This window comes from Ambystoma mexicanum, chromosome 6p (genome assembly GCF_040938575.1).
Source record: "Ambystoma mexicanum isolate Mex_15411 chromosome 6p, UKY_AmexF1_1, whole genome shotgun sequence".
Classification (NCBI taxonomy): Eukaryota; Metazoa; Chordata; class Amphibia; order Caudata; family Ambystomatidae; genus Ambystoma; species Ambystoma mexicanum.
Window position 1 is genome coordinate 598,510,368 of NC_090935.1, and position 19,146 is coordinate 598,529,513.

At 45.6% G+C, this 19,146-nt stretch overlaps 1 protein-coding gene across 2 annotated transcripts in view; it reads right to left on the reverse strand.

Annotated features, from left to right (window-relative positions):
* PDE8B (phosphodiesterase 8B) overlaps positions 1–19,146 on the reverse strand; it is a 1,197,077-nt gene that overhangs the window by 61,624 nt on the left and 1,116,307 nt on the right. For both annotated transcript variants that reach the window (XM_069627430.1, XM_069627431.1), the window contains one exon: positions 12,820–12,949. In XM_069627430.1, coding sequence (XP_069483531.1) covers positions 12,820–12,949 — 130 coding nt within the window. The remainder of the gene's footprint in view (positions 1–12,819; positions 12,950–19,146) is intronic.

Below are 19,146 nucleotides of genomic sequence, written 5' to 3' on the forward strand. Positions count from 1 at the left end.
TATCCATGTCCTGAAAGTGGTAGGTGCAGTACTTGGCAGAAAATCCAGGGCTGTCGCACTGACAATCGCCGGCTAGCCTGAAACGTTTCCCTTCGAATGTACTTGCTAGAGACAATTGTTCAATTTTCCAAGCATCACTAATGGCCGGAAACAGATAATCATGTTGGTATATGTAGTACAGCGATTTAGAAATGAAATGGAGTCCCACAAACTGAAAGAAAGCCTCTAACTTTCTAAAACTGGAGCCACTAAAAAGTGATGCAGCTGCACACAGTAGATTGCCTGCTGGCATTTTCCCCAGCATCGTTTGTGCAGACCATGAGAACCTATGATTTAATCGACAGGCGGCATTTATTTTGACGTTACTGCCTTTTATTTGACGAGTTACATTAATCAATGGCTTCCCACATACTTTCCCTCTAACTGAATGCCCACATTTCAGCATACTTATAATTTCCATCAAACAACTGTCGAATACAATGTATTTGCTATCTTTCATTAGACTGTCATCCTGCGTCAACGTTGTTTCGGCCTGTGACGTTGTGGAGATTTCAACACATTGGAAAGTAATATCGCTGATATCAAGTTCTGATGCGTCTATGGATGCTGCGGCTGGTTCATTCTCTGTCATTTCGACATCTATTACTTCAACATTGATGGGAGAACACAACAATGTCGACAGGTTTTTGGGTGGCAAATATTTGGCGGGTGTAGATTGTGTCAATTGATCTGCAACTACTTCAGAGCTATCTTCAATACATTCAATAACATCTTCTTGTGGTGGTGCGGTCGCACAGTAGCAATGATCCAATGCAACTTTGCTGTAGTCTCCAAACACAGTTAATTCATGTTCTGGCCATTGGACATGAGCATCTCGAGCCTGAACACGCCTCGCCTCAATTAATAGTTCCTCCATAGTGTACATGGTGTGGCAAGCAACATCTCTCATTCGCTTCACTGTCTGTGTATGTATAGTTCTGACACCCACGGGTAACTGGAGGAGAGATTGGAAAAGGGATGTTCAGTTTAAACACAAGATAAAGTGTAGTCCAATTGACTGGAAAAAAACATAAAATAGTCCCCAGCACAAACATTTATTTAAAGTTATGAACTGTTTGTAACTAACCTTTTTTTTGTTTTTTTTTCTTTGCAACTTTTTTGACTCGACCTTCAACATCTGCACACTGTAGCTCCGATTCGTTTCCACATGTCCTCCCTTCCTCTTGCGCTGCAACGACTATATTTTCTGTATCCGCATAGACAGCACGGAATGAGGCTCCATCGTCTCCCTGAAACATAGTACTTTCATTACTATGTATCAAAATATTGTTAGCATAAAACACACGTGAGGACGAATACACGGGTACCTCTCAATAGCCAAACACGATTTAAACATTGTGTGCAACAATCAAACGACAAGTATTCGACCAGTGATGATCTATTTCGATGGAGCTGTCAGTATCCATACCTCTGGCTCTGCATGGACTGCCATGAATGGTTGTATTGAAGAGGAGGCATCAGCATCTCCCTGAAACACAGTACTTGCATTAGTATAGTTTTCAATATTGGAAACATAACACACACTTGGGGTCGACGGCACAGGTACATATAAAGAGATAACCACAAATGATGCATTGTCTAAAACAATCAAGGAAAATATAAGTATGCAGATTTCATCGAATTATTTCTCCGATTCCTTTACATCTGCATTATCAAAATGGGATGTTGTGATTGTAGTGGAAGCTCCGTCGTCTCCCTGAAACACAGTACTTGCATTAGTATGGTTTTCAATATTGGAAACATAACACACACTTGGGGTCGAACGCACAGGTACATATAAAGAGATAACCACAAATGATGCATTGTCTAAAAGAATCAAGGAAAATCTAAATATCTAAATTGGATGTTGTGATTGTAGTGGAAGCTTCGTCGTCTCCCTGAAACACAGCACTTGCGTTAATAGGGAAGAAAGTATAGCAAATGGAATCACGTTATATGATCACGCATGATGGAGCTGTCAGTATCCATACCTCGTGCTGCTGAAGAATATCTATGGATGTTGCAAATGTAGTGCGCACTTCCGAAAGCTGTTGCGCCGATTCGTATACGCATGGTCTCGCTTCCACTTCCCCTGGAATTACTTGAATGTCAGGCTCTGCATCAAGTGCAGGGGTGGATGCTCCATCAACTGCCTGAAACATAGTACTTGCATTAGTGAGGATTACAATAGTGAAAACATAAAACACACCTGGGGTCGACAGCACAGGTACATATCAACGGCTAACCACGAATGAAACATTGTGTAGAACAATCAAACGACAAGAATTCCAGCTCTGATGATGACGCTCGATGGAGCTGTCAGTATCCATACCTCCTGCTGGTGGAGAACATCTAGAAATGTTGTAGATGTGGCGGACGCTTCAGCATCTCCCTGAAAGACAGTACTTGCATTAGTATGGATAACACTAATTATAACTGAAAACAAACACCCACCAGTGGACGATAACTAAGGTGTATATCAATTGGAAAGCACTAACCAAACATTCGGTAAAATAATTACACAATAGAATAAAACTACTACTTGACATGCATAAAACAAGTATGTAGCGGATTAGCCTAGTAAGATTACCTGATACGCGCTAGAAGTGGTTGATAACTGCGACCACGTCAAGGATGTAGAATGTTCTTGCTTCAGATTCAAGGGATAGTCAAGAAGTTGTAAAGGTAAATTAATGATTGATAATGAAATGCCAATATTAAAAATAGCCATGTAAGGCGACAGAATACTTGAAAAATGCTCAATACAGCACAGTTCCCTGTTCCCATATATATATACATTGTGTTTGTGGGTTATGAAATCGAAAAAGAATATATTGATAAATGTCATTATTCAAAAAACTATACATTCATATCAATATCGAAATTTTTACAAGGGATAGAAAACCTACAATATCAATTAATCCATTCGGCTACCTACACACTACCGCAAGGCATAAAGCTAAATCCGGACACTTGACTCACCGGTGGGGGAATGTGGACGAATAGAGTGGGAATAGCGTTTTCGAGCAATTTCCGTGTCGTTCGCCGTTTATTCTTCTTTGTTACCCAAGATGTTGTGTACATGTCCAAGGAAAAGTGCCGGCTGCAGATGCGGTATCGATCACCCCTCTTGTCCTGTAAGACTTGTTGGACTCTACTTTCCAGCTCATCCAGTGGATATCCGCAATGTCTGACCCATTCTCTTATTCGATCAACAGTTTTCGGGAATACATGCATTGTAGTGCCTTCAGATTTTGCATGGGTCTTCGAAGGGCAACCGCTAATCGAACAGGCAGGCATTGTTGATAAATCTGAAAAGTAAATATCGACATTATTATACAATCTTCAAGAATAAAGATTTGATACAAAAGTAAATGAATCATACAATGATCAATGCAAGGTTTGTTTTGGTCGCAGGAACTATACCAGTTCATTATGTGCGGCTTAGTATTTGCATAAGTTGCAGAAATGTATAAATGATGTGACTAAAATCTGAACATGTGACTCGTCCCTTGGATGTTCTGTCTTGCACGAGAAGGAAACATGCTTACATTATAGACTGGACCCCCGAAGGATGCAATTCGATGACAATAGACACAGATGAAAATAAATAGATCTATTGATGGCATAGCAATGGAAACTCAAGTCAATAGCAATGAGACCAATGAACATAGCACTATTGTGTACACTACTCGCAAATAAATAGAAATTTAAAAATCTGCGAAATATGACTAGGATACATGGCCTTACCTTGACCAACAAACAGTTGTATTCAGCAAGCAGAGCAGTATGTTGCAGGAGAATAGGTGGGTGGCCACAGGTAGCACACTGATGGGTTTGCTCTAAGCGGTCACAGAAGTTCACGGATAGCACGACGACGAGCAGATTAGCGTAGATCTCAGTGGTTGCCAGGTAGCACGTTCAGGAGTTGACTTGCAAAGCACAAAGATGTTCTCATGAGACATATCAAGTGGTTTATAAAGTATTAGAAACAGGGGTGCGTTTGTGAATGAATGACGTATGTATGTCGTGGTTTTAGGGGGGCGGCCTGTTTGAAGGGGAGGCCTGGCTGGAGACACGGGGTCTGAGGAGGCCATGTGACCGATGGCCCCTTGGCGTGGGATACCTTTTGAAGTGTACATGCAGTTTGGCACCTTGGCCTTTTGCGCCCCTGACAGCCCGCATTCCCGGTTGCGAACCGCCTTTGATAGAGGGGGTGGGATGGATGGGCCCGGGGCGTGCAGATAAGGCACAGGAAGACTGCTGAATGCAGACACGCTTATTTGGATTGCAGGGGGGCGGCCTGCTTCAAGGGGATGCCTGGCTGGAGACACGGGGTCTGAGGAGACCATGTGAGCAATGGCCCCTTGGCATGGGATACCTTTTGAAGTGTACATGCAGTTTGGCACCTTGGCCTTTCACGCCCCTGACAGCGCGCATCCCCTGGTGCGAACCGCCTTTGATAGAGGGGGTGGGATGGATGGGCCTGGGGTGTGCAGATAAGGCACAGGAAGACTGCTGAATGGAGACACACTTATGTGGATTGCAGGGGGGCGGCCTGCTTCAAGGGGAGGCCTGGCTGGAGACAAGGGGTCTGAGGAGGCCATGTGAGCAATGGCCCCTTGGCATGGGATACCTTTTGAAGTGTACATGCAGTTTGGCACCTTGGCCTTTCGCGCCCCTGACGGCCCCCCATGCCAGCGATCATCCACTGGCGCGAACCGCCTTTGATAGTATATCGTTGCTTATCAATAACAAATGCCACAGACCGGAGATTCTTGTGAGCACAGACCCACACTTCAACCGGTGTATTATAGTGGTCAAGACCCTAAGGCCTGTATAATCCAATGGTAATTGTTAGTATAGATATATGTGTGACTTTTATAGAGACATAACCTACTGAAAGACTTTGAACAAGTGTTATTTAGTGCATGCATTATCGAGAATATGTTATGTTAGCTTAGATAGATAGTGACCACCCAGCTTCACAGCGACCAGACCTTCACCCATTCGGGGCACAGATGTCTGACGTCCATCCTTGAATGGAGACACACTTGATTCATTTAAAAAATCGAAACAACCGTTGTTAAAATATATGTGGTGTTTTATTTTGTATCTTATTTTCATGACACAAAAATACAAGACTTTAAAGATTATACAGGTCAGGTTGCAGCACAGCGAGAGAAAATCCCCTGTACTGACCGCTGTCACTCGGGAACGTTTCTCTAATGGCACGAACGGCACAGGCGGGTATCACTCTTCGAAAGCGATGTCCAAGCCTCCTGTGGAGCCACCATGTAAAGGAACGATAGGCCACCAGCCTGTACCACCTGTGAAAAGGAATGAAACAAACTGTTTTTAAATGACCAAGATAAGTTTAATAAACGTTTGTTGTCAATGACAATTCTTGTAACTAATGGCATTCTGCACGGACAAATGCTATCTAGACAATGCACACTATGAACGACTTACATGCGTTACAATGATATGTAGATGTAATTTTGGATATAGTAGAAGAACATGAAATAGTAGTGGCATGACAAGCAGAGTATACTTACTCGTTACTCGGATTACGAGGACGAACAGTTGCGCGAAGATCGTGCATAAGCACCATCATTATCCTCAACACGGCCCGTGTGAGGCAGGCTGCCCTGAAGTCTGGCAGCTCGGTGATGCATTGTGGTCGTGGCTCGCCTTCCGAAATGTAGGCCAGGCATCCCGAGTTTTCTCGGCAGCAGCAGTTCTCCTCCTCGGTTGGCATTAGCTCGCACCGATTGCATATGCACCAGGTGGAGACGCCGTCCATGCGACTAGGCCCAGGCTCTTCATCTGTTGATTCGTCCTGCCAACTGCCGTCCGAATCCCCATTGTTTTCGCGTGCTTCCCTTTCCAGTAGTTCCTCCTCAGTATACTCGGGCTCGTACACGTAGGGCATTAGTGTAGCCATTGTGTGGTAAACAAAGTAAAATAATTTACCGAGATGGTACAGGTGTTCACACGGGCTACAAGCGGCGAAGGTAGCTGACCAGAGCACAGAAACGAGTCACAAAATACTCTAAGTAACACAGAGAGAGGAATGGAATCGAAAATCTGCTGCTGTGTGTTGTGAAACGGTCTGTTTATACTTATTGAGGAAAGAGGCGTCCTGCCATTTTAATGGCGACACGTCATTAGCTGAAGCGCAGCGAATGTTGACACAAGACGTGCTTTGGCGTTGGGAAATGGGCGGTACGAGTCTGCTGATGACAGGCTCAGGGGCGGGGGATATGATTTAGTGCCGCCAAAGCAGGTCAGCCAGGGCGATGGGGGAAATGATAGGATTATCACAAAATGGCAGCTCCCTGGTGCCTGTTTTCGTGTGCGTTTAATGGACGAAAACACGGGTAAGGTCCATAGGAAGGTTTTCTAAAATCGAGCCACTTAGGCTTAAAAAAACATGGCCGACCCGTAGGGACAATAAACATTTTTACTAGACCATGCCTTTAAGTCCCACAGTACCTAAAGAGTATTGAAGAATGTACTGCTGGATTCTTTCCTGTGCAGTAACCGTGGCCTTGGCCTCCTGATCCTTGGTCATGATTACAAAAGGAGGGACTCTGGAAGTGATGTCGCAGTTGCCAGAAATGACAAAGGAATTCTTCGGACTCCCATGTCGGTCTGCGGTTTTGGTTCTTTTTTACAATCTGCCTCGATTCTGCAGTCCTGCGCTCTGATAAGGGGACTTTGAGGAGGGGGATCTTGCCTCTGGAGGTCCAACTGGAGCTCACCAAAGTTCTGTGAGGGTTCGTTCACGGGAAGATGTTGCACTGCAATTAGGTCAGAGGCCCCCTAGTATTGGCGGTTTGCAGTCCTGGCAGGTAACAGCACATCATGGGATTACTCGTTCTGCATCTTGTCTTATGGCTAGTTGGTCTCACTAGCCAAAGGGAAGGAGTCGTCCTCTTCGGAGCTCTTCTGTTGTTCAGAAAACGGGGTCAGGACAGCAGTGGTCTCTTCGTGGTTACTGGTAGCGTCACTGGTCATACTCTGCTTCGGATCTTCTGTACCAGTGGCTGACTTGCCTTCTGCCTCAGGAACCTACCTTTTATCAAAATTTCCCATTCATTCCTCTGCAAACTCTCCCTGCAGTTTACAGAAAGCGGTGGGTGGCTGTCCAATCAGGACAGCCAGCCCCCCAGTGAGAACTGGTTCCATTTAGGCACATCAGCAGACAAAGGACAGTGGAGTATCAAACTCCTCCCCGGCTTACTGTCCCCACAGACACACTGGAGACTTGGCGTGCTACACAAAGGGTTCCTGCCAAAGACAAAACTCACATCAAGATCTCCCCATCCCAGGATGGTAGAAAAAGGGTTAACAACGGGCAACCACACAATAAAATGGCAAATGAAGAAAAAATCCACATTTTAGAACATATGTGACCCTTTTGTGCATAACCTCAGCTGTGAATACAGCCTGCGGTGGGAAAATGCACAAGAGTTGGTAAAATACGTCCACTGCCACCAGTCATGACTGTCAGTTTTTGTCACTTTAGCCAGAAAGTTACAGGAGCAGAGAGAAGGGAGATACATACTAGGTGTCCTCTCAGCACTCCACATAAGGTGGGTTGTGCTGATCTCTCAAAAGTGAAGGTTTAGGAAGGATAAAAAGTATCCCTCTTTCCATAAGAACAGTAGTTCTTAAGGAAAATGAAAGAATATAAAAAGAGAACCTCAAAGGGCCCTCAGCAACCCTGCACACAGGGTGCTGTGTGCTGCAAAGGTGAAACACAGGTGCCTTTAGGAGATATGGAGGAAAGCAAGACTGCATAACATGAGGTAAAATATAAAGAACAGAGTTCCCATGGTTAGAGAAAATAAGAATGAATGGGGGGAGGGGGGGCTACCCTAATTCAGAAGAACAAGAAAAAGGAAAAGGTCCAGAAGTCCAGCAAAAAGTGCTGGGGTGGGGGCTCACAAGGGAAGGGGATTAAGCATACAACTGATAAATCTCCCTAACAGGCGGAAGAACAGAGGATATGGCACATGAAGGGGGGTCACCTCAGCTGAAACACAGGGCATAAGATGACCCGCAACCCAACAGGACTCTGTCAGCTATACGGCCCCTCTCTCGCCTGTCTCCACTCTCCCACTGCTGCTCCCCGGGAAGGGAAGCTGCCATGTGCAGGCCTGAAAGGCCTGCACATGGCTGACAGGAAGAGGCAAAGATACGACACCCGTCACTGCTGACTCTCTCCCTTCAGAGAAAATTGCAGCTTTTCTCTGCCTAAGGTCCATACCAAGTCTTACTTGCTCAAGGGGGGAACTGTTACCAAAACTCTTAAATTCTCCACAGAGTTACTCAAATAAACCCAGCTTGTGGCTAAAATATATTGGGCCTCTTAAGGACCCAGGCGCTAAGTGTTTAACGGCGCCGTAAAAGGCTGCAGTGCCGTTAAACACTTAGCGCCTTACTACGAGGTCCCTTTGCGGGACCCGACCTGAACGGCTGGTCTAGACCAGCCGTTAAAGTAGGGACCGCAAAGGGACCTTGGTGCTAAGTATGGTACCGCAATTTGCGGTACCGTACTTGGCGCCTTCCCCATTCCCATAGAGCCCTATGGGGCGAAAATGGGAATGGGGAAGGGCCATGGTTCAATGGGGAATTACCACCCCGCCAACCTTGGAATGGGGTGGTAATTCCCCATTGAACCATGGCGGACCCGTTACAACACCGGCACCAACCATGGTGCTAATAGCGCCATGGTTTAGCGCCAGTGTTGTAATGAGGGCCATTGTCCCACGCAGGTCCCTCACGAGCCAGTTACTCGCAGCCACCTGTAAACCATAAATCATGAATTTATACAGCTTTTTCTTTGCTTTACCTGAGAATATGTACTACTCGCCCCTGCTAAACAGGAAAGCAAAACTGCATGAAATAAACCTCATACTCATATGTTGAAATTAAATCACAGATACTTTCACCACCCGACCCAGCCTAGACAATTACAAATGACATATTTACATTTTTTTCCTTCGTGAACACACACTTTGCTATACGTATACAAAGCTATACCAGACAGCTTAACATGAGTGCCTAACTCCTGCAAACACCAGAGGTATTCCCATGTCATGTTTATGTGTACACACGTGTCTTTTTCTAACCCAATCTGACATAGGAGAAACAGTTACATGCAACTAAATTCTTATTGATATCAAAAAGCACATCAAAGAGTTAAATGTTTGCTGCCACACACCATATTCCGCTTTTTGAGACACCATGTTGGTGATTTGGTGCGGTAGAGAAGACCTTTCACATGACATTATGTATTACATTGCACTGAATTTTCATAATTTCGATTTGCAAACTGAGCATAGGAGACTAACCCAACATGTATCATGTTTTATGTCCACCATGATACATTCCTCATTCCCCATTGGGCCCAATGGGGAAAAAATTTGCGCTATTACCACCGGCGGATTTCCCGCCGGCGGTAATCATGCCAAAAATCGGCAATTTTGCCGCGGATTTTCCCCCAGCTCAGAAGCAAGGGACCGAGTGAACATTGTGTATTGTTTAAGAGTTCTGTTTATAGAGGGCTGTTCACTATCGGTCATAGGAAATATTACCTCTAGTCTCTCTTAAGTTTATTGTGGGAAATCCGCCAAAGCCATTATCTGGCGGACCCTTAAATGCGGCGGTAATAGCGCTACCGCCACATTTAAGGGTTACCGCCAGACTCGTGATGAGGCAAGTAAGGATAGGGCTCCAAGGGCCTACTTCCCGACTATAGAGGAATACGAATGATATCTGTCGACCTACTTGCAGTTTCCTCTATCATTGCCCCACAATGCATAACAGGGATATTTTTAATGGTCTCTCACACCAAGTGGACAAGCAGGACATGGCTCTTTTATCAGGTGTTTCCCTTCGTCCCCTTCCAGGTTTCTGTTTCTGCCCCATAAATCCATCTTTACATGGCCACATCAGGGGGCGCTGCCAGATTATCCTGTTTGTCCTGGATCAGGGAGGGGGATGACGCCTCCACACTTTAAGGGCACACTGAGCTCTTGAGTCCATCACATTAGTATTTGCTCCAAGGAATAAGTATTTGGTATCCATAGTTTCTTCAGTCATCTTTGTGTAGGCTCCTTCTGTGTGGCCAGGTTTGTCACAGGTATAGCTCTTGATGGGTACATTCTCTACTTGCCCTGGGATTAATTTCAGTAATGCTAACCTGATCAATGGACTTGGGTGGAATGGAACAGTCTCTTTCCAGTTCAGGGTATCTTCAGGCTATGGGCTCAGGCTACCTGATAGGCTTAGTGGTATCCCATTACTGCTTGCACTGCCTATTCAAGGTTGGACAGCTGTAGTTGCCTTCCTGGCAATGCAACAAGGGAGGGCAGATTTGCACAGACCGGCTCCAAAACAAATAATTATTAACTTTTTACAGCAACAGCTGCTTGATCCATTTCCCTAGGGCATTCGGGAACTCCTAATGGGGGGTTTACTAGTCTATTTGGAGACAAAGGTCTCTTAGGCATTGCCTATGGTATTTGGTGTCCAAGTCCAGACTCTCTAAAACACCCCTTTTTAGATCCGAGTACCCTGTCTCACCATCTGCATTGAAGACCTGATATGCAGGCTGGAGTTCATTCAATAGTGGTGTGATGAATTTGTCCCAGTAATTCTTCTCCCACTTGGCAGTCTCCAACATCCTTCTCAAAGTTGGTAAAAAGCACTCCTGGGTCCTCCTCGGCAGCAACTCTCCACAGGACAGCAGGGGTTGGGGTTCTCTCCAAGATAGAGCAACACCATATTTCAGTTACCTTGAGCAGGCCTGATACCAAATCCTGAGAATATTTACCAGGGTCATCATTTTGGTACCCAATGGGTTCAGGAAGCCAATGCCTGCAGCTTTGGTGAAAGTGGCTTTGACTGTCCCTTCGGGTTCCTTTCCACTACTACCAGGTGAAAGCTGTATGGCAGCATCCTTTACTTCAGTGGGATTGCATGGCTCTAACCCCAGTCACCCTCCAGCAATAGAGGTGTCCCCTTCACTCAGATACCACACTGGCATGGAAGGCTTGATCCCAAAAAGATACCTGGCCAGCCAGTGAGAATGTGCACCACTGGTCTTCCTTCGTAGGCCCTTCTTGATTGGCTTTGCTTGCACTAGTAATTAATTTACTTAATAATAATGATAATAATAATAATGTAGTGTCATAGACTAGCCCCATTTGATGTACGTTTCCTCACTTGGATCACTTTCTTTGGTTCCAGTGAAGGGGCGATCATCTTCCGCGGAGCATCTGGTGGCCAGCCTAATGACCCCTTCAGGTTAGTATCGAGACACCAAACTGGAGGGCCTGAATTGGTCCCTGCACATTTTCGCCTTTATCCAATTCGGGGGGCGGGGGGGAGTAGATGCCCTGATTCAACCTGCCAGAGTTTGCCTGTGGGTGGTATGGATGGCACTTTATTGGGTCATGGTCTGTTCTCTCTATAATGAACCTTTCACGGCCAAGAGATCAACAGATAGCTAGAGATTCAGGATGTTCAGTTAAAAAAAAAAATATTTTCAAAAGAAATGGCTTTGGGTTGAGAGTGGATGATAATAAGGGCTGATCAAAGACGTCAGTGAGCAATTCAGGCTTGTTTGCGAACTGTAGTCCGTTCCTTTCTTCCCTTGGTATCCACTTCCTGGCAGTCAAATGAAAGTAACTCCCAGTCTGTGGGGTTTCAAGAATCCCCTTTACTCCTTGCTTGTCTTGGCTAAGTGGTCGCTCGATTGTGCAGTGGGCAGTATGTTGAACTCCCAGGAGGGTATCTCCCCACCTTCAGGCTTTTAGGGGACCCAGGCCTGTTGGTCAGACCACCTAAATCTCTGCAAACCTGCACCAGAGCTTTCTAGGCCTGGGTAGAGTAGCTCACAGGTAGGTGCTTCTTAGTTTGGATCTTCCTGCTTCTGCTCCTACACCTTAGCTATTGAACTCCCTTCTGTTGTCTTCTTGACACCCCATAACAATCGGACCTTGCAAGTTCCTTTTTTGGCTCCCAGTCCTCTTCATCCTTTTACTTCTTCTATTTTAGCATCCTCTCTCCCATCTAGTTATTTCTTCAGTTATGTTGTATTATCTTCCTTTTATCCCTCTCCTTTTCTCCCACTGTTTTGACATTTCTCTCAACCTCTGCCTTTGGTGTTATTTGTCTATCATCCGCTCTGTCCCTCAATCTCACCTTTCTCAGGAGGCCTAAACATTTTTGGGGATGCTTGTGGTCTCGTGCGGAAGGGATGTGATTTAGCAGTTCGGGCTGGACTGCCCCTTTGGCGGTGGCACGAAGCCTGATTGACATATGGTCTTCCCCCTTTTGTAATGGCTTGGCAGGTGAAGAACGATTGCCTGGAGGGTTGCCCAGAGCAATGCCAGAGGTTAGTATTTATTCTAAACCTTCGAGCATCACCTCTTTTGTTTTGCTATTGTTTTTCACCTTCCCCCTCCTCGTCCCGTATTCTTCCCCATCTCATCTTGTGCCTTGTAATACATGAAGCTTTCGCTCAAACATGTGAGGATCATGGCCGCATCCTGGCCACAACATCCTGCTGTGCGGAATCAGCCCCATTCACACCACACATCTGCTGTCAGTATGGATCCAGCAGGCCTGCAATAACGCATGCTTGTCCTCAAGAACACCTTCATCACACCGCATGGCATGGGGGGGCTTATCGTGCACGTACAATTAATCACCAATAGCTGGAATCAATCAGTTGAGTTATGTAAATGTAGAGGTTCTTACCATCCCAGGCATCAAACATGTCAGTTATGAAATAATCAATAAATGATATTTGAGACTTTGGGATACTGCAGGTATTTCGGTCAAACACTGGCATTACCACTGGAAGGCCTTGCGTTTTCTCTTCATCCGTCTACAGAAAAGAGAAGGGTTATTGTCATTAGTATTTGCAGGGGGGAATGCGAGCATGATGTGCGTAAGGAGACTGCAAGGCACACCCCATGCAAAGGCAGGACGACCGAGATCACATCATGTTACTGCCCAAAAGCTCTGGCAATCCCCAAAGACCTAATATACACAAACTGTGTGTGTGTAACTCAGACCTTTGCAATGCCCCGATTATTTATCAGTAATCTTAATCACACTGGATCCGCCTCTTCCTCGTCCCTTATCTTATGTGCCTGGGTCATGTCTGAGAAACAGGCAACCACCCTAGCCCTTTAATGATAACACAGCAATTTAGCACCCCCGCCCCCTCGACCCTTCATGTGATTGGGTACAAAGCCCCTGACCAATCAACCATAATTATGCAATTGATACACGAGCTGCACGGCAATTGTAGAAGGCAAATGTCACACAGAAGGGTTCCATGTGATATTTTCACCGCAGAAATATCGCGATGCAAAAATATCACCATTTTTTTGCGGCGAAAATAACACATGGACCCTTCGGGGGACACCCCCGCACCTAATATTTTCGACACCAAAAATATCGCCTATGGCCGTTTCCGACGACCATATATACGGCTATATTTTTGGAGGCGAAAATATGACCCGATAGCCACAGAAGTGTAGAAGGAAGAAGATGAGTTCAAGTACAATCCGTGCTTCACGTGTTGGTCCACCCTATTAGTCACAGGTCTTGGCGTAGAAGGATGCACCAAGCGGTGCCCATGTGTCCAGTGGCATACCTTGCTACTAGAGCATAGGTCATGCAACAACCATGACCCGTCATGCAACAGTTCCAACACACAACCGGGCAGATAAGAGACCGATCTAACCACCATCAATCAGCTGTCACTGATTAACCGCTAAAACCCATACAGTGAAACAATGACCTCGCCACCCCCCAATTTGGATTTTATTTACACATTTTATTTGTACACACATGGCGCTCCAAAAAAGTACACACACACAATTAAAGGATAAGAACAAACTATATGCAGAATCATTTGGAAGACGATCTGGATAAACACTTTGTCTGTGCATACAACATACTGATGAAACATTTTTGGGGCGAATTATAGAGGCATGGGAAGTTATAGCGCGACAGGGTCAGTTTCATTGTCTGGGGAAAAAAGGGCTGAGATCACAAAATGTTCTTGCAAGAGGGTGGGTCTGCTGACGCCATAACGCTAAGGGTCGTTGGATGGCGCGCTTTCATTATCTGCTGGGCTTCCTTGCGTTCCCACAGATCGATGTAAACAGTTGTATGGCTCCATTAGTGCAGAACAGCTGGCTGTGGTTCTGTCCCCTTTACAGGGTGGCCTGTTTATGCTATCAGTTTGTGCTGAATGCCCTGTTAGGTGCGTAGGATTGGCTTACGAAGCAGGTTGGGAAAAGGAGAGGTGAGGGTCTTTAATAGTATTCATCCAATATGAGTACTAATCACTCAGCGGCATGGTCACACGGCATGACATGGCCGTGCTTTGAACCATGCCGCTGTTAGGGTCATGATTTCTGTTTTACGTTGGCTGCAGCCAGAATTCGGCCTGACTGAGATTACATTGTCATTGCCTTTTACTTCCTGTAAAAAAAAGAAATGTCCAGATGCATTGTGGTCCACAAGGGATCAACTGTCCTGATCTGCCATGAGACAGCAGACTGCTTTGTTCTCATCTTTGCTGTAAAACCTTCTTATGCATGACTCAATCCTTTTCCTGGCCATGTTGCACTCCGCGCGCTTTATCATGTTCCATTTAGTTCATTTCTCATTTGCTCCAGCTATTTAGTTTGGTTTTTGCAAATGTTCGGCATACTTCACACCAAAGGAAGGCAGGATATGATCGCATGCCATGTCATTGGCAGAACAGTTGTGTCCAGTTAATGTCCTTTCGGTAGGCCATCCTGTTCTCGCATTCGGCCGAAGTAGACGTCTTAGAATTCACGAGCAGCGCCCCCCCCCCTAAATTGGTCATAGCAGAGGCTCTTTCCTGATCATGCAGGCTTACTAGTCACATGTCATTTGGAAGGCGTTCTGTTGCCTCAGGCAGGGCTGACCGACTAGTAACATGTGTTTTCTGAATTCTCTTTTAGCTGTAACCAGCAGTGCAGATTTAAGGTGCTCTGGGATGGGCCGAGGGCGCATGTCTGCTTCGAGTACCAGGTTGGCGAAGTGTTCTCATGTTCTCAACCAGAAGGTTCTCGCCCCTTCTGCTAATTATCCAGCCATTTGCAAGGCATCTTTGCTTCACACACTGCTGTTGGGCTCGAATGCACTTCATCTTCTTTGCCCCTTCTGGTTCTTGCTTTGGCCACAATCGTTCAGGCATGGGTTCCCCAGAGCAGGTTTGCTGAGATGATTATAGCCAGATAAGCCACCTTTAGGACCTTCTCCAATGCATGTCCTCAATATAGAGCCCTTTCTCTCTGGACTAGCTTTGGGGGCCCCTCTCGGCCCTCTCCTTAGCTGTGGATGTGTTCAGCACTTGATTCTTCAGTTTGCAGTACACACTGGCCACTTACCCTGTCACCCCGCATTCATATTTTAAGCGTTTTTTTTTGCCAGGAGAATGGACTAATCTGCATAGAGAAGTAGTGGTGTTAGATAGGTTTTTATTTTCAGCGCATAAGGGGTGGTGTTGGTGTTTGCTTCACGCATGTCGAAAACGTATTAATAGGAAATCGCTTGACAGTGAATTTGAACGAGGTTTCATCCAAGTCTAAGCAATGTTGGCTTTTTGCTGTGGCATCTAACGTTGTTATGCTTTCCAGCACGATTGTATCCATCATCCATCTAGTATAACATGGCAACATCTTAAAAACAGGTCCATGAAAAAGAAATCTGTTGAAGAAGGTGCTTGGAACTTTGTCAGGGTGGAATGTTGGCTAAAGGAGACACTGCATTAATGCAGAATGTTGGCAGTACAACTACTGGCCTTGTAACAGTGGTAAAGGCCCTCTGCTGACCCATTGTTTAGAATGGCTCATCAGCATAACAATGTTAAAACATGGCCATAATGATGAGCAAGCTGTGCCGTTCGTTCCGCCCTATTAACTCGGGGAGCCGGGGCCATTGCCACCAGGTACGGCCCGGGTTTCTAGTCATTGAGGCCATTAGCTAATGGTGTTTTATTTATATTAAAAAGTAGCTTACATTTCGGTGCTGCGCGGGACGGCTTTGTAGTTTCCAGATCCGTTTTCTATTTTGATGACTGTCACGTCATCAACAGAGAAAACCGAGTTGTGAGACTATGATGCCGCGCAGCACGGAATGGTAAGTTTATTTTATTTTTAATTTTATTAAATGACACTTTTAGCACCCGCATAGGAAACTACACGGGTGCAAAGGTGTGAGGGGGGAGCGGGAAGGAGAAGCGGGGAAGGGAGCGCTGGCCAGCAGCACTCAGGCTGCTTGGTATACAGGCTTATATTGTAGGATCCAGCCCACATTCCGAGCGTCCTGATTGGCCAGCGCACCTTTCTAGGGTGCTAATGTTGTTTAGAATTAGGCATGGAAGAACATATAATTTTCCTCTGTGCTCTCGGTGTTTTGTGGCTCTTTATTTAGCATATCTTTATTCTAATCCATTCCGCTGGTACAGGAGTGATGGTGTGTCTGTTTCTCAAAGGGCATGATTCTTGCTAGGATCACTAGCTCGGCAAAGGAAAAGGAATTAATAACGAGAAGATGCCAGAGATATAGAACACAGACCCCACATCCCCTGGAGACTGCTTGGTGAATGGAAATTGAGGGAAAGAAGAGAGAGAGAGAGTAGTGAGGGGAATCAGGCTACTCTGTGTGCACTGGAGTGCAACACGTTCCAGGACAGAATGGCTGTGACATTTGGTGGAACAGCTATACACCTGTGAATTGATTAGCAATCTCTTGGGCAAACAAAACTTGTCATAAATATGCATTGCCTTCCCACAGTATCGGGTCATTTGCTGGAGCCTGACTGCTTGTTGCTGCACCTGCTCATCATTAAGTGGTCCCCAGTTTGGACTGGTAGACCACTGGAACAGTTTGACCCGTCCAATTGATCGACCACTTAGTTATGTGCAGGCACGCATATCTACAAGCTGAGGGTGGTCTGGGGTTGACGGGGGTGGGGAGAATGCATTATAAGGATATGCATATAAATTGGGGCTGCGGTCAGACGGGTGTGGGGGCAATGTATGTACGGTGGAGTGTTCTTGAAAGGTGTTGATGTGGTTGGGTTGTGAGGGGGGGATGTGTACTGGGGATATGCTTGTAATGTGGGCGAGGGAGCAGGGTTGGTGGGGCAGAGGTAACTAACTGGTGGTATGGGAACAGGGGTGGTGGGGGTGGTGAAGTACTGGGTTCTTAGGTGGCGAAGCCAGGTTGGGGCAATGGGGGACATAGGAAAGAGAACTTCAGAGGGCATCCATTGAAAAGGAATAGAACAGGGGCAGTACTGTGGGAGGGGTAAAGGGGCAGAAGTGAAAGTGGGGATTCATTTTTGGGAAGGGGCCTGTAAAGATGCATATGTCGACCGGTACGCAGTGTTAATAATGGAAACAAAATAACGAATCAATTCATAACGAAACATAAATATCGACACATTTTATCAAGAAACTGTGTGTGTGGGCTAAAGGGTTCAATCTTGTGAGGAGGTGGTTGGGGTGGGTCTTTAGCAAGGTGAAACAGGTTTTGGGATGAACACCCCAAAAAATAGGGGAAAAAAGTAATTTGTTTTGTTATTTTTGGGTCGTTATAAATTAATTAGTTATTTATTTATTCGTTAAAAAGAAAAGGAACCATGTCGACCACCTGGGCTTGAGCAATATACAGATGCTTATATCTATTAACAGGGCGTTGAGGTGAGCACTTAGAGGGGCAAGCAGTTGCGGTTGAGCAACAGACCAATTAAACAGATTTTAGTCTATAAAAAGGCATTTTGAAACTAGTAGTAGTTTTCCATTGCTGTGATGGACAGAGGAAGAACAGGGTGCAGCAAAAGCAAATCTATGGTCCCATCCATATTGGAAATAAATCAGCAATAAATATTGATTTTCGGAATGTAGTGAGCAGGATGATATATATTGGTGAATCTTAATTTGGAGATAGGAAGGGGCTTAGCCCCAGAGGTATTGAAATACCAAACGCAGGACCTTGAATTTAAGGCAACATCTCACTGGGAGACAATTACATCACTGGTGATGAGAGGGGATTGAGCCAGAGAGTTAGAATTAACAAATCAAAATCTTCCCTGTAACTTCTGCGGCTCTGTTGTTGATCTTATGTGGAATGTGTCCCGCATTTATCTTTCCCTTTCCAAACCCCTCTCCTTTTGGCTCATGAATCTCCTGGACCCTCAACCACCCTTTCCCTCACCACGCGCTTTTCTTGACCACTTCTGTTTGTGCTGAACACCTGCAGAATGAGAGCACAGCTTAAGTGGTACAAAACTGGCCAGGTCCGGTTAGAACCAGGAGCTCCAAGGACTTCCCTGGGCTAGGAAATTCATTGTTCCCAACTAAGTGATAGTAGGCATGCCTGTACTATTGTATTAAGCACATGTTTTCTGTGTACGTTAGAAACAGATTTTAGGCAGATCTTCTCTCCTTGCTCTATATTCAGAGTACGGACCATGAGCCCCTGAGACAGTTAATTCTGCGTGCCCCATTCAGACACTGGATGCTGAGGGATAATCTTCCACCCCAGACTCTACTCCTTGAGATGTGGGGTGACAGTTGGATTCATTGGACCAGAGCCACTTGACACACTTGATGGTTCCGATCATTGGGGAGACCTTTATGTGGCCTTGTCAGGGTTTTCATGGATGTGAAATAAGAGATATTGCCTTAAATCAAGGTGCTTAGCTGACACTGTAGGAACTGTCAGGAGGCTGGCAAAGGATGCACAAAAAACGTAACTGTGGAAGCACAGTTGACACATTTTATTTGATATACAAGTCAAAAAGGGTGATAGATGGAGCAAAAGCCAGGTCTATCACGCTGAGTGGGAGGATGTCTCACCTCCCAGTGACATTGTAGGTTTCCCAGGGCTTCCCAAACACTTTCCTCTGACCTTGTTCATCAAACCCACATTCTCTCCGAGTTGGACTGTCTCTTTGACCAGTTGATGGCATAACTGCAGTATCCCCATCGAAGTGAGGTGAGTCGAGGTCTTGCTGTCACTGACCAG